Source organism: Physella acuta, unplaced genomic scaffold (genome assembly GCF_028476545.2).
Source record: "Physella acuta isolate Inbredline_101_S28 unplaced genomic scaffold, ASM2847654v3 ptg001146l, whole genome shotgun sequence".
NCBI lineage: Eukaryota > Metazoa > Mollusca > Gastropoda > Physidae > Physella > Physella acuta.
The window spans coordinates 32,204-49,342 of record NW_026732663.1 but is presented as its reverse complement, the minus strand read 5'-3'; the positions used below and the strand labels follow the sequence as shown (position 1 = coordinate 49,342).

Genomic DNA, 17,139 nt, shown 5'->3' with positions numbered 1-17,139 from the left:
TGTGGGTGTGGGTGCAGGTATTGGTGAAGGAGTGGGTACGTGTAAGGGTGTGGGTGTGGGTATGGATATGGGTGTGGGTGCAGGTGCAGATGTCGGTCAGGTGCAGATGGTACGGGTTCAGTTGCAGATAGAGATGCAGAAATAGGTGCATAAGCAGATGGCTATAAATATTATTTTATATAGCCCATGTCTCTTGTAAAACTCTTATATCTTAAAAATGTATTCAAGTTTAGAAGAATGTAACCCATTAACATCAAGGCCATCTTATCTACGAAAGTTATCATCAAAATGAACATCGTAAAGCCTTTGGTTGTTATCTCTTTGATCTTCCTCCTCGAAATGATCATGGCAGTTTTCATCTTTACTTATTTCAAAGACACTTCACCAAAGGGTAAAAATTAATTTACAAAGTTTATTAATTCTATTATCTGCAGTCAGACTAGAGTCGTAAAAACATCTGTTCACCACCACAGACAACAATACATGTCTGTACAATATAAACATTAAATATGTACAATATAAACATTAAATATGTACAATATAAACATTAAATATATAAGGATATCAACGATACATTTTTATAATGATCTTTCGTTAATAGTTTTAGAAAGTAACTTTAAAATATCTTACTAATACTAATCTTGGGTTTAATAATAGTTCTAATTATTTCCAGACGCAGCTAGCAATACTCAAAATGGTGAGTAAAACAGAAAAAAAAATAATACAAGCAACTCTTATTTTATATGTCTTTATATTATCTAACAAAGTAATCAAAGATGTAAAGCGTGTGAAATATCTATAATAAGTACATTTATTTTCTTACTAAAGGAAACCAAGGATATATTAAATTAACATTTTAAAATAAATTAAATTGCAAAATAATATCGGCGTGAGTTGTTTATTTTTCTTATTAATACTTAGTAACATTTGTAACAAATATTAAACCTTTGTCAACAAAATTAAAACTGTTTTAGGAAATGAAGTTGCATGCGACGGCGATGGCTGTGCAGGTCGTATGATAATTTTTTTTTAAAACATGTTTCAAATATTAGATTCTTTAGTAATTAAAGGTATGTTTACAGTTTTAACAATTTTTTTTGATTGCACTTTAACTAAATAAGACTTTGCATACTTAAAAAGTTGTCTCATAAGTACAGATGTGTAAGTATTTAAATAGTATAATGTGTACGTCTTTTATATGACTAAATATTATTATACATTTAACAGATGGGCCTGCTAAAGTACTTCCATCTCCGGCTACGGAAAAACCGCCTGTAAGATCTACTGACGATAATATCGCACCGCCGCCATTTTTCCGTAGGTGTTTTACTGCTCTAACTTAAATCTTATTTAAAATCTGGCTATGTTTACTTGAAAATCATATATATATATATATACATATATATATATATATATATATATATATATATATATATATATATATATATATATATATATATATATATATATACAAAGCAAATAAAGCCAATCTAACAATAAAAAAAGTCAAAATTGATTGAAATCCCCCTAAATACTAAAAATATTTTGCTGTGAGATATTTTTAGAGGGATTTCAATCAATTTTAACATCTTTTTTATTGTTAGATGGGTTTTATTTGATATATATATATATATATATATATATATATATATATATATATATATATATATATATATATATATATATATATATATATATATATATATATATTTATATATATATATATATATGTATATAAAGACATTACAGAAACGCCGGAGCAACCATCGGCGGGTGATTGTACGACCGAATGGTGTCTAAAGTCGGGTAACTATTTGTGCTATTTGTGACAATATTATTTATGTGTATATTAGAATGAAAAACAATAATTTAAATAGCATACACTGGAAGGGCCATTGAAATTATTGTAAATTTTTACATTGTTCGCATGCTACTACAGCGAAAAACACTCATTAACAATAGATGAGGAATTTAATCAATAATTTATTTTTTAAATTATTTTTTTGTGTTATATAATTATATTCTTCATTGTTTATACAATCTTTCCCGAGTCCTCTGTACTTTACTGCTAACACACTCTTTACGTTTACATCATAGCCAATTCAATAAAAGCCAGCATGGATCCGGATGTTGATCCGTGTGAGGACTTCTATCAATACTCCTGCGGGAAATGGTTGGAAAGCGCTCATCTGGCTCATGGGGCTTCGATGATTGGCTCCGTCTCAAATATTGTAGGCAACGTTACATCCAGATTACTTGGTAATTGTTTTTTTTTCAAAATGATGTTAAGAAATCTTATTCTTGAAGGTTTTTTGTTTGTTTCGCTAGATTATTAATTGTCTGTGTTATTCAGTCCGAATTGTTTTTTCTTAAGTATTTCGTCTTTGGCCTACTTTATTGAAGATTTTATGGCAAGGATATTTCGTCCTTTTGATAATGTAATAGTTTATGCTATGTGCCACACACACACACACACACACACACACACACACACACACACACACACACACACACACACACACACAATCGCGCACGCACGCACATACATACACACACATACACACAAACACACACGTACACCAAAAACCAAACGGATATTGGAGACTAAATAAAACATTTCGAGCGCAGTTTTTCCGTTGCTCATCTTTTCGGTAACCATTTGATTAATTACTGTAGCTAGTTGAGTACTACTTTCACAGGCTTACTTGGCGACAAAACCATTGAAAGTGACCCAATCTACGAAGCAGTAGCGGAGAACTTCTATGCCTCTTGTTTAAACATAGGTAGGATTACATACAGCCTTCATCTTTTTCTTTCAATGTGGATAAAAAACTACAAATTGACTTGCGTATTAAGCTGAATAATAAAAGTGAATTTGTAGTATTGTCATAATTATTTAAAAAATATATAACGCGCAACAACTTAGACTGCTGTTGATAGTGGTTCAATTAAAATTTCATTAACAGCTAAAGCAAGGTACCTGGATGCCATTAGTATCGATTATTAAGAAACACATCGTACTTAAAACTGCGTTCTATTAATAATAAAAATGAATTTGTAGTATTGTCATAGTTATTAAAAAATATATAACGCGCAACAACTTAGACTGCTGTTGATAGTGGTTCAATTAAAATTTCATTAACAGCTAAAGCAAGGTACCTGGATGCCATTAGTATCGAATATTAAGAAACACATCGTACTTAAAACTGCGTTCTATTGATTTTTCACTACAAGATACTTACGGCTCTATATTTTCCTTTGTAAATCAAATTTCTACTCTATCTTGGTTTGCTTTGTATGTACCTCTAAATAAATTGTACGCTTTTTCTTTCTTATGCCCTTTACACAAAAAAATAGAATAACAATTGCATACAATAGACATGAAAGCTGGTTCCAAATGGTTCCAAATTTTTGTTGCGAGAAAGTAAATTCTTCAACCGAAATTGAAAATTATATAACATTTGTGTAATATTTACAAAATTACTTCCGGTTTAATTAAGGCTAGAAATAGTCAAATAAAATTACTAATAATATAGTAGTAAATTTGTAAACACTTTTATTTTTAATTTCGATTGTAGAGTCAGGGTGTTGTGGTGATTAGGAATGTTATATTATTTAATATAAATACAATACTACGCTATAGACAATAGACCACTATTGTGTATTTTTATCATGGAGAACAATTGTTCTGACTTTTATTGTTTTACTCTCCCTGGCCATTCCGGTAGACTACAAGGAGAAGTCGAGGGCAGTTTTTAAAAATATATTAATTGATAAAATAATTCTAAACGGCTTTTCAACGGCTTATATTCGATACAAAAATATAAAAATGAGTGTAATCAATGGTTCCCAAACGGCATTAATTTTTTTTACAAATGTTACTATAATTTTATCGCTTGCTATATTTTTCAAAAGATTTTTTCAAAAAAGTATTATGATTACATAGACTTTTCCTACCTATTCAGATCAAATCGATGAAAGGGGAGCTAAGCCTTTGATAGACCTTATCCACTCGATTGGTGTTTTCCCTATTTTAAATGCCTCGTGGGTTGAAAGTGATTTTAACATTGAAGATTTAGTCATTAAGCTACACGAATTAGGTAAGTAGATTGATTATGATTATTCTTTCCATCCTACGTTTCTTCTCTTAATAATATTTGATTTTTTTTAACAAATAGTTTTTTCTTCAGCAAACTAGCTAAACATAAAAGTATCGATTATTATCAATATAAAAATGGAAATATTTTAATTAAATCATGACGAAGTATCGAGCTCATAGATGAATCTTTGCCACTAGTAATAGCTGTACAACACCAAGCATAATAAAGCTTAAATTTCTCAAATATTCTTTTATATCACTGTGAGGGATGGCAACTTGGGATAGAGACATGATTTGTAATGCATATTTTAAATACTTAAACTTTTAAAAAATAGAATAAAATCTCGTAGAAAAAAAGAATTAATCGGATCTCAAACGAACATTTTTTATTTTCCCTAGGTTTGATGCCGTTCATGACTCTGTATGTGGATCCGTATAGGAGGGACCCGAAGAAAGTTTTTACAGTGAGTATCTAACTATTTTCTGTAACTTGGTTGCACTTTGTTTATGTTCCTGCGTTTAAGTCTGTTTACATGAGAGGATATCTGCGCACATACGCTAAGCAAGCTTATTCTACTTATACACTTGATTAATAAGGTTCATTATCTGAGGGTTATTATCCCCCCCAACCATCCCTACTGGATTTCCAACACGATTGTTATCCGATTTTATTGCAGAATATATATATATAGATGTAACTAGTGTAGTTACTAAAGACGATTGATAAGAACGCAATACAATCTGTCAACTAAGACATGACCAAGGCCAAACTAAACTGATGCAACGGATGCAGGTGGTGTGACAGAAATAGAAACAAAAGTCTAATAATAACTATAACAAGACGACTGCGTAGTTGGGAGGCGATATAATCGGACTGTACGACAGAAGTTCGGAGTTATAGCTATGATGCAACGGATAGAACCGATTACGAATACAAGGCGACTGCGTGGTTGGGAGGCGATATAATAGGACTGTACGACAGAAGTGAGAAGAACAGAAGTTGAAGCCTGAACTGTAGATACGTGTTTTAATTTGTGAGAACAAGATTTGGAAGCCTGGACCATGGACACGTGTATTCTGATATGTGAGAACTAGTGAGGACAGTGGGGGTCAGTTGGTTCATTGTATTCTTGTGGAACATTGATGCATTGCTATGTGGAGCATTTCTATTGATTCAATTAATAAAGAGATAAATGTAAACCTGCACTTCAGAGTATCTGTATTGTGATTAATGTTGTGTGCCGGTCAAAGATAGCACAAGTAAATACACTCTGTAACATTTGACGTTGCGAGTAAATACACTCGGTAACATATATATATATATATATATATATATATATATATATATATATATATATATATATATATATAAATTTTTATATTAAAATTTTTAAAATGCTTTCGTTTTAGAAAAAGTATGCAATTACCACATTCATAATTTTAGCATTAAATCATGCACGTAACGCGTGCACATAACTACGTGTTAACAATATTCAAAACATTCCGGGAGTCCATGAAATTAACTTTTAGCATATTCCCTTCTACTCCAGATTGATATACCCTACCATGCTCTGAGCCCCAGAAATGAGACCAATCACCGGGCATTTATGATGGAAGCGCTACAGCTTTTGGGCGCAGACATAAATGTTCTAAAGGCTGATTTTGAAGAGATGAAGAATGTTAAAGGAGCTTTTATCGAGGTTAAAGCATAAAAAAAAATTAAAATTACAGAAGTTTTCACATTGAATTTTTAATTTGTTTTTCGATTGTAAAAAGAAAAGGAAATTTTCCCTTTCTGAAATTGGTTGTTCATGTCGGAGATGGCTTAGAGATACCTGATTCTGTGATCTCGGCATATTAATACACTTTGATCAGCGCAATACGTGTTCGCATTTAATATCCCTACCCGCCAGAGTTGAGTTTGCTCGAGGACGTCCTACATACTTACCCCATGATTCGAACTCGAGATGTCCAAAGTCCAACGTGTTGTTTGATAGCTGAAAATTAAAAGTAAAATTTAAAAGAAAAATAGCAATAGAAATGAAATCGCCTCGTAATAATATTCATTTTTATACATTTTTACAACGTAATACAACAAATTTAAGTAAAATCACGTGTGTTTGACGTTATATTACAAGGCTAAAACAAAACCACAAGGAAATATTTATAAATTATCATTATGAGCGTCTTATATTTCTTGTATGCTGTACGAAAACATATTTAAAACGAAAACCGTTTTCTTTTCTTGTCAACTCTTATTATACATATTTTATGTTTTTTTTTCTTGAGTTACAAGAAAGACAAGCGTGCTTACTACGAGTGTATTATGTAGGACTACTTCAATGCTATATTTTTTCTTAGCTGCTTAGTTCTTAATATACAATTGGGCAACACGTTTTCATATGAAAATTATTATTAAAAATTCTAAATACCCTTGTTAAACATACAAAGTGCAAAAATTAAATATTTTTTTCAGATTCTTGCAAGTTCCGAAACTCCAACCGCTGCTTACCAGCTCACGATTGATCAGCTGAAAGAGAAGTATAAATGGGTACACGATATACATATTGATAAAACAGCTAGAAAAAAATATTTCCGCTTTGTATAATAATCATACGAAAATATAATTTAATGACAAGTGAGTCTCAGAATGTGAACTGTACTCGTTCAACCAGAGGCGTCCAGGGGAGGGTGTGTGGAACCCACTGAGTAACGCCATTCAGAGAGGGTGGAGTGGCGCCAATGTAAAAAGAAGTTGCAAACTTTATGAAAGATTAAATCGTTTGAACGATTTAATTAATTAATAGTGAAATGAAATAAGTCGTTTTCGTACTCATTTACAAACCCGACAAGGGAAGAAAGAATAACTTGAACTTCGTTAGAATGGAAAAACAATGCTTTAGGCAGATGTATTATTAACTGACTATTTGTAAATATCGTCACTCTTAAGAATAAACATTTAAAGCTGTCATCTGAGATACTTCGATCATAATATATTAGGCATAAAGCTATTTAAACGTGATTGCTTTTAAAAATAAATGACTAATCTTGAAATATTGTGTAGCATTAACTATTAAAAAAAGATTCATTTAGCAAACACAATTTTGAACTATGTTTTTATTTTTTTATTTTTAGCTTGATTGGCTTAAAGTGTTGAAAACTATTGCGGCAAAAGGAAATGTCGTCATTGAATCGACGGACACAGTTCTTTTAGAGCGAGATTGGTATTTAAATGAGCTTGAAGATATAGTGAACTCTACTTCGAAAAGGTAAGACATAGAATATAGAAGCAGTATTAATTATATTATATTATATATATATATATATATATATATATATATATATATATATATATATATATATATATATATATATATATATATATATATATATATATGTGTGTGTGTGTGTGTGGGTGGGTGTGTGGGTGTAATAGTGCATGTATTGTTTTGTTTTATTACCAGAGATATGGCTAATTACATGATGTCGTGTCTGCTTACGTTCACTGATCTTCTGGACTATCGCTTCAGGGAGTTAAATGAAAAATATCCTCCTGTAGGTATTGATAAATGTATACCTATTTTGGCGTTTGTTTGAAATATTCACGGATGCCTGGTGTTCACATAACATATTGAAATTTATTTTATTAACCGTTTTTAAAGCACTGTCGAAGAGTATTCAACACATAGATAAGATGAGGAAGAATTTCAATGACTTCGGCATAAAAAGAGGCTGATTTTGCTTATTTCAACTTATATATTTCGCCTTATGTCCAGAATAAGCATTAGTATAGAACTTTCGTCGACCTGCTGATGTGCAGTTTTTTTTACCACCTACTGTTGTATAAATTTCAACCACCTACTGTTGTAAATATGTAAACTACCTACTTATGTAAAAATATCAACTACGTACTATTGTAAAAGTTTCAACTACCTACTGTTGTAAAATTTTAAGCAACAAATGTTGTTAAAAATATGTACTCTTCTTACAGTTATAGAAAGTTTTACTATCGACTTTTGTAAACATTTCAAGTATCTACTCTTGTTAAAAGTTCAAGTACCTACTGGTGTAAAAAGTTTGCCTTCTGACTACTGTAAACAATTCAACTACTTAGTGTTATATAATTTTTTATAATTTATACACTTCCAGGACGAATCCAAAATGCCACATAAGGTTAGATCGCAGCAATGTGTGCGAATTACCGAGGAGAAACTTCCGGAGGCCGTAGGCCGTTTGTATATCAACAAGTACTTCAACACAGAAGAGAAAGACTTCGTGAGTTGTTGCTAGCAGTTAAATATTTTAGCAAAATATTCTGACTATAGAAATTACGATATTTTCAAGATTGTTTAAAATGCGATTTTGGGAGCTACATTTTTGCAAAATGCTAAAAAAAAGCCACATTACATAAGTAAGTTTTAAATAACTTATTTGTTTAGATAATTCTTCGTAAAATACAACTATTCATGGTTACATTCATAATTTGTAATTTATGCTTAGTAATATATTTGATCATTAGCTTCTTGTGTTTGTTTATAATGTTCAATCTAATTGGTACAGATACTAAAATAAAAAATAACTGGTTAAAACATGTGCATTGAATAACCTTATAAATTAAATTAAAAAAAAATATTTACAGTTACAGATTTTAATATGAGAATTATCTTTAAAGAATTTTAAAAAAAATATTTAGATGAGACAATGATGTTGGTTAAAAACTCACACATTTTGTTTTAGGTAATTGCTATGATCAAAGATATCAAAGCGTCGTTTCACGAGATATTGGATTCAAATAATTGGCTGTCCAACAGTACAAAGTTAAAAGCAAAGGCTAAGGTTAAGGCTTTTTAAAAAAAAAATTGATACATGTTTTTTATTCTAATACATACATACTTACATACCTACATACTTAAATACTTACATACTTACCTACACACATACACACATACACCCATACATACATACACATATACACGCATACACATATACACGTATACACGTATACAAGTATACACGTATACACGTATACACGTATACACACCTACCTACCTACCTACCTACCTACCTACCTACCTACCTACCTACCTACCTACCTACCTACCTACCTACCTACCTACCTACCTACCTACCTACCTACCTACCTACCTACCTACCTACCTACCTACCTACCTACCTACCTACCTACCTACCTACCTACCTACCTACCTACCTACCTACCTACCTACCTACCTACCTACCTACCTACCTACCTACCTACCTACCTACCTACCTACCTACCTACCTACCTACCTACCTACCTACCTACCTACCTACCTACCTACCTACCTACCTACCTACCTACCTACCTACCTACCTACCTACCTACCTACCTACCTACCTACCTACCTACCTACCTACCTACCTACCTACCTACCTACCTACCTACCTACCTACCTACCTACCTACCTACCTACCTAGCTACCTACCTACCTACCTACCTACCTACCTACCTACCTACCTACCTACCTACCTACCTACCTACCTACCTATCTACCTACCTACCTACCTACCTATCTACCTACCTACCTACCTACCTACCTGCCTGCCTGCCTACCTACCTACCTACCTACCTACCTTCACTACCTTCACTACCTTCACTACCTTCACTACCTTCACTACCTAAACTACCTACCTTAACTACCTACCTAAACTACCTACCTACCTACCTACCTACCTACCTATCTTCACTACCTACCTAAACTACCTACCTAAACTACCTACCTAAACAACCTACCTACATAAGCTACCTACCTACATAAATACATACATGCACACACACCCATACACACACATGCATATAAATATACACATATGTATAATATATATATATGTATTATATAAATTTAAAAAAAAATATATATATATATATATATATAGATCTATATATATATATATATATATATATATATATATATATATATATATATATATATATATATATATAACTTTTACAATAGCTATCAGCAATGGATTTTAACGTTGCTTATCCTGACTCGCTTTTAGATGATACTAACCTCAATGCATATTACGCTAACGTAAGTTATTTTTGTTGGCTACAGTTACATAATAGACTAAGTTGTAAAATTATATTTGAAAAATAAACATAAGTATAATTTTAGTACGTTTTTTAGTGCCTACTATATTGACACATGCTTGTTATTAATTGTTAGTTGTTTTTGTTTTATATATGTGCTTGTAAAGTTGTTAAAAGCTAGTGTCTACACATTTCGTTAATAATCTAAAACACCAAACAAAATGTCTATACAACTGATCATAACATTTTTTTTCAAACTAGATGAATCCTTTATGTAATGTTTCTGAAATTTATCCACAGATTTTTAAACCCGGGTATAAAATGCTCGGGTTTTTCGATCTTTGTTTGATAATTCTTAAAAACTCTGCATTGGAAAACATAAATATTTTGGCAGCCGATGGTAACTTCAAGCATGAGTAAGTAAAAAAAAAATATTATAAATTTAAAGTTACGCGGATTTCTATGTTGCTATCATTAAAGTATTAGTTTTCTAATAACTTAAAATGGCAATCTTTGATAACAGAGTTTCTTCCAGGCATCTCTTCGCCCCCCCCCCCCCCCCGAAAATTTTTTACCGCCCCCCCCCCGAACGAAATGAAATTTATATAATTTATATAGAAAATATATACTTTTAACAGTGTCCGCCCCCCCCCCCCCCCGAAGAAAGTTTACCGCCCCCCCCCCCCGAAGATTTCAAGTGCCCCCCCGGAGAAAAAAGTCTGGAAGAAACACTGTTTGATAATGTTTCGAATTACCTATTTAAGTGTCACTAAAATTTTAAATACTAAGATTTGAATACTTTTGAAATATCTTTTTAAGTATTGTAGTAATTTGAAACAATAACATTTAAGTAACGAGAAAAATGGCCCGTTGAGGAAGGATACACCGGGCGCTAGGTTGATAGTGCTGTCTCTTTTCTCTAAACTAAAACCAACCCACCCCCCCCCACACACACACCACCCCCACCCCCACCCCCCCACCCACCCCCACCCCCACCCCCCCCAAAAAAACATGTCTACCGTCCCATTCAGCGAAATATAATTATATTATTTTTCCAGTGTCCGCCCCCTCCCCGAAAATTCTACCCCCGCCCCCGAAAATTTCAAGTACCCCACCCCTCTCCGGGGAGGAAAAAGTCTGAAAGAAACACTGGTGTCGCGCTTAGCCACTACGCGAAGAATTGCATTAAAGAAATTGCGAGAAAACCACTTTTTAGATTAGACACATTAATTAGGCGGTAATTTTATTATAGAGTATCGATGAGGATACCACCCCACCCCACCCACCCCCCACCCCACCCCCCACCCCCCACCCCCCACTCCCAAAAAAAACATGTCTACCGTCCCATTCAACGAAATATAATTATATACTTTTTCCAGTGTCCGCCCCCCTCCCCGAAAATTCTACCCCCGCCCCCGAAAATTTCAATTACCCCCACCCCTTTCCGGGGAGGAAAAAGTCTGAAAGAAACACTGGTGTCGCGCTTAGCCACTACCCGAAGAATTGCATTAAAGAAATTGCAAGAAAACCACTTTTGAGATTAGACACATTAATTAGGCGGTAATTTTATTATAGAGTATCGATGAAGAAATTTCTTTTGAGTTGGGGAGGGGGAGGGGCTCAGACGTTCTTACGCGGGGGGTGGGGCTTCGCCCCTACCCGAAGAATTGTATGCAAGAAACTCTTCACGCAAACCACTTAGATTAGACAACATTTCCTCTTTATTCAATGTTTACGCCAGAATCAATGACGTCATTATATTACTGTGAGATTATTTTCAACTCTATGCTAAATGTGTCGACGTCATACTTCGTTTTTCGAATTACTATGCATGTTTTTAAATTGCTTGTCTTTTCTCTAGAGCGTTCTTGTCAGACAGATAGATAGACAGATAGATAGATAGATAGATAGACAGACAGCGAAACTATTATTATAGATTTTTAAAATAATCGTTGGAAGTATCATGATAATTAGAAAATTTTGACAATTATCGAAACATTGTATCATAATACATTGAAACAAAAAGCATTTGAATAATTTTGAAACAGCTATTTAAATTATCATAATAAATAGCAACCATAAAATTTGAATAATTCTTAAAGGAATTATTATAATTATCATAATAATTTGAAACAATGACCTTTGCATAGTGTTTAAAAGAACTTATTGTTATTATCCACAGGTGGCCCGCATCGACCTCTGTTGTCAATGCTTATTATAATTCTCGTCTAAACAGCATGTGTAAGTTTAAACCCTGTTAGATCTATTTTATAGTAGGGGGTAGGGAGCAGAGGCGTAGCGACCCTTCCCGGCGCCCGGGGACAAACTTTACGATTTACACACCCCCCCCTCAAGATTTCGATTTGCACCACCCCCCCCCCCCCCCCCCTCAAACTTTCGATTTGCACCCCCCTCAACCTTTCAATTTATTTTTCCAACCCATTTTGGCGCCCCCTAAGGTCGGCGCCCGGGGACATATGTCCCCGCCCCCCTACCCCCCGTCTCGCTACGCTACTGGTAGGGAGGATGTTTGAACCACCCTCCAATGAAGGATGGGGAAGAGTATAAAATAACGTGGCGGATATTGCTTAAAGTATGTATTCCTATACACTTTATATTTTTTCTAATTACGATAAAAGTCGGGGAGAGAAGGGGTGGTGGTTATCTGGAAGATACCTGAAACATCAAAAAATTATAAGAGTAATTCCCATATTACTTCACGGTCAAAAGGAGTTTCATATTTATTAATGTACACATGTTAAAAATCCATAGATCTATATTTATTTAAAATTAAGTAAACGATAGAGTTTCATTAATTCTAATAATGTATTTGTTTCCTTAGATATTCTAGCTGGTATAATGGGAGAACCATTTTACTACCCTAAAGGCTCAAGGTAAGGCGTATTTTTCCCTCATTAATATATCTTCTAAGGTGGTGTAGTTAAAAATCCGCGCTTTCAAAATAAAACAAGTGAATTAAAAAGTCTAGTGACAATTTTAGCGCAATTTCCTTATGTTATCTAAAAATAGCTCTGTCGTAGCGTAAATCAAGAGCAGGGTTAGTAAAACCATTGGTTAGTTATTAAAACGTTTTTTATTTTAAAAAATTCAGTATTTTACATGTTTTATTTACAATAGAGTTACATGACTAAAAACCATTGCGCGCCTAGCTACTGAACGTGATGACGAAGCCATAGAACGTGATGGTGCAGCTATTGAACGTGATGACGCGTGTGGTGTGGTTGGAAAAAATGCCTACTAATTCGGTCCAAATTTTAATTAATTAAAAAAAATTTTTGTGACCAAACGAAAGGATATTTTTGAAAACTTTCTTCGGCAATATTGTTCTAAATTATGGCAGGAATCGATTGGTACATGTTTCAAGTCGCTAAGTGGTCTGGTTGCCGAGATATGGGCCAAAAACTGCTTTTTTTCGAGGTTTTTTGGCTTTTCCGGGAAATCCATGAAAGAAACCCGGAATTTTTATAGCCTATGTTCATCCTCGTAACTTGCTTAACATAATTGCTTTTGGAACTAGTCATCGATATTGCTTCGTTGAGGAGGAGATACGACTTAAAGCTGCGGACACACATCCATCCATACATTCATACATTCATACATCCAGAAATGACGGGTTAATAAACGCAATTCTCCAGAATGGAAATTGCGCTAAAAAGGCAAAACGAGAATTCTTTATGTAAACTATATATATATATATATATATATATATATATATATATATATACGTTTAAAAACGCGATTTTATTGTTAAGCGTTATCAGTCGAATTAATTGAGAAAAGTGGAAACCTAAAATAATCTACGATTTCTAAAATCTACTTTGCATTTTCTGAAATGCGATACAATTAATTCTTTTTTTTTAAGCTCTATGAAATATGGCACTATTGGATCAATTATCGGTCATGAAATATCCCATGGTTTTGATGTTCAGGGTGAGTAAGGCAACCATTTGAGAAACAAAATCCAACATAGATTTATTACAGTTCGATCATGGTGTTGTTAATTTGCTTCTATAAATCTTACAGATTTCCTTTCTTTAGCGACTAAATATTTATAATTAATCCGAATAAAATAATTAACGAAACCTATAACTTTTGCCGAGAGATTATTTTAAAAAAAATTTAAAAAATGTAACTATTAAAATGCCAATATAATTATCCATATATTTACTTTATTTTCTCTCAAAGATTATGCGTTATAACTATATCAAATATATTTTAATGTTGTAGTTTTTTAACATAAAATATTTAAAAAAAATGAATCTGTATTTAATTTTGTTTATATTAGATTGGAGCAAACATCTATTTACTCATCAGTATTATGTACATCCAAACTCAATTTTTAATGCTAAATTAATTTTCTTAAATAATTACAGTATACATTTTTTTTCTTATTTGAACAAAAACCAAGTGTAAATGAAATAAATAAAACTTATACTAACCCCAGGTTCAAGGTTTGATGAAAATGGAGAGCTGAGTGACTGGTGGGACCCTTCTGACAAAGTTAACTTTATTGCCCTAGCAGATTGCTATGTTCATCAATACAATGCTTACAAATGGGATGGCTACCAAGTACATTTTAATTTAGCATATATATATATATATATATATATATATATATATATACAATGTGTATATATATAAGTTTTAATTTAACATATATATATATATATATATATATATATATATATATATATATATATATATATATATATATACTCACATCTAAGTATGTATGTAAATTTTTGATATCATGAGCGTGTGTGTGATTGACTATTTGTGTTAGTACAAGTAACGCGTCAAGATGTTTAAACGAGGGATGTTTTTTTTTTAGTCTCTCTTTACTATCTCATTTAATTAAGCGGTTTTTGTGACGTATATGACATACATTTCAATCCAGCTAAATAAAATGCCCAGAGGCATTTTTCGTCATTAAAATGAGTTGTTGAAAGAGAAGAAATACTGCGTCAAAATACACAACACCCAAACAAGCACCATTCTTTATTGTATCTGCAGTCGACAATGGGCATATTACAATAACATAAACGTTTCGTTTTAAAACTAAGCTTTGTATTTCATCCGCAATTTTCTTTCAACATCAAATATAAAATATCTAATGCTGTGTATTTTCCAAACCAAAAAAATGTCGTATAAAGTATTTGAACAAAATGTTATATATCATCATGCACCCGGGTTTGAAATTATGTCTGTACTTAAAAAAGAAGTGGGTTATACAGTTTTTTTGCTTAAACTCGTTGTTTAGAAATATCTTGTTGCTTATACTAGGTAAATGGTGAAACGACCCTCAATGAGAATGTAGCTGATCATATAGGGTTAGAGCAAAGCTATAGAGTAAGTACGTACGAACACACATTGAAAGATTTAATGCCCTCTAACGTAATTTGAACACTATCTTTTGCTTAACGAGTTTTTTTTTAGCGAATATGTATATCTTTTGATGTTTTTTAAAAGTTCTTTGCTTAGGGGGTCATAAATAAATGACGTCACAGTTGTTTGACGATTATTAACCCCCCACCCCTTCGCCCACGCTCCCCAACATCACACGTTTACAGAACAAAAATTGACGTCACGCACCCTTATACAACCCCCATTAAAGTTACTTTTTTAAGCCATCGATTCCGAACGCTCAGTGAATGTAACGTCATTTAAGGATGACTCTCTCAGCCGTTACCTCAAAGCATTATGTATACATCCTTGTTATTTAAAAGAGTGCTGATTCATACAAAATGAGTAATTGATTTTACATTTCCGTAAGAAAATGACATGATATGTGTGTAATTGTATGTGTTTAAATTATGTTTTTTAAAAACCTTACACAGGCCTACAGGAACTGGGTACAAAGACGAGGAGAAGAGGAAGGCTCATTTCCCGGTCTTAATCTAAACCATGACCAGATATTCTTCATTAGCTATGCCCAGGTAAAATTTAATTTAATTTTTTTTTAAATTAAAGTACATTTTTATATCCTTAAAATATTATGAAAAAATTTTTTTTTTAAAGTTTTTGGTTACTAATGATTGTAACTATACTATATGTTTCGTTTAGCCAGCTGACGTGTTAAATTTTGCGTGCAGTTAACTTTTTGAATTTGAATAAAATGAGTAAAAGATTTCAAATTTCTTTCATTTGTTTCCGAATTTGTAGCTCTGGTGCTCTAAAGTAAAAGACGAATTACATGAAACTATTATACAATATGATGTGCATTCTCAGGGAAACGTTCGGTAATAAAACATTTGTTTTAATCTATATCATTTCAAGTGCGATATGAGCTTCTATCAATATCGTCCAACATATTACATGGCAGATTAAATTTTATATTTTGATTACAATTTACTCATATCCATTTAATTGTTCACAAATATTTTTGTACATGCAATAGAAGTTATATTTTTCAAGCTATTGTTTTTGACACAAAACCAGAGACTTGCCATTTTACAATTTTTATCTTACCACAATGCAGGGTTCATGGAGCTATTAGCAACGTTCCCTCTTTTGCTAAAATTTTCAAATGTGAATTCAACACAACCATGAACCCTGCGGATAAGTGCTATCTGTGGTGAAATGCATTTGCTTAACCAGAGATGAGATGAATAAATACTTATCGTTGTAAGTTTCTAAAACGTTTTTTAGAATCTAAATCTATTTCATATATATGCATATGTAAAAATACCCTACAAATATGTATATATGTAGGCACCCTTGTATATATATATATATATATATATATATATATATATATATATATATATATATATATATATATATATATATACAGAAAGAGAGAGAGAGAGAGAGAGAGAGAGAGAGAGAGGGGGGGGGGAGGGAGGGAGATGAATAAATGCAAGAAGTTGTATGTTTCAGGAAACATCTTTTAGAATGTTGATGTTATAGTTTAAAATGAAAACCACGGAAGTACATCGTCGCCAGC

The 17,139-nt window shown here is 32.6% G+C and overlaps 1 protein-coding gene across 1 annotated transcript; it reads left to right on the top strand.

Annotated features, from left to right (window-relative positions):
* Positions 1 to 2,106: 2,106 nt before the first annotated feature.
* Positions 2,107 to 16,814, top strand: LOC131956387 (neprilysin-1). Its single transcript, XM_059320785.1, has 20 exons — positions 2,107 to 2,259; positions 2,700 to 2,783; positions 3,966 to 4,100; positions 4,499 to 4,563; positions 5,650 to 5,799; positions 6,576 to 6,650; positions 7,235 to 7,368; positions 7,564 to 7,654; positions 8,249 to 8,374; positions 8,837 to 8,935; positions 10,096 to 10,173; positions 10,473 to 10,588; positions 12,355 to 12,413; positions 13,015 to 13,066; positions 14,056 to 14,123; positions 14,638 to 14,762; positions 15,477 to 15,542; positions 16,031 to 16,129; positions 16,356 to 16,432; positions 16,672 to 16,814. The coding sequence occupies exons 1-20, from the start codon at positions 2,118 to 2,120 to the stop codon at positions 16,769 to 16,771; spliced, it is 1,941 nt and encodes a 646-aa protein (XP_059176768.1). The 5' UTR covers positions 2,107 to 2,117; the 3' UTR covers positions 16,772 to 16,814.
* Positions 16,815 to 17,139: the final 325 nt, after the last annotated feature.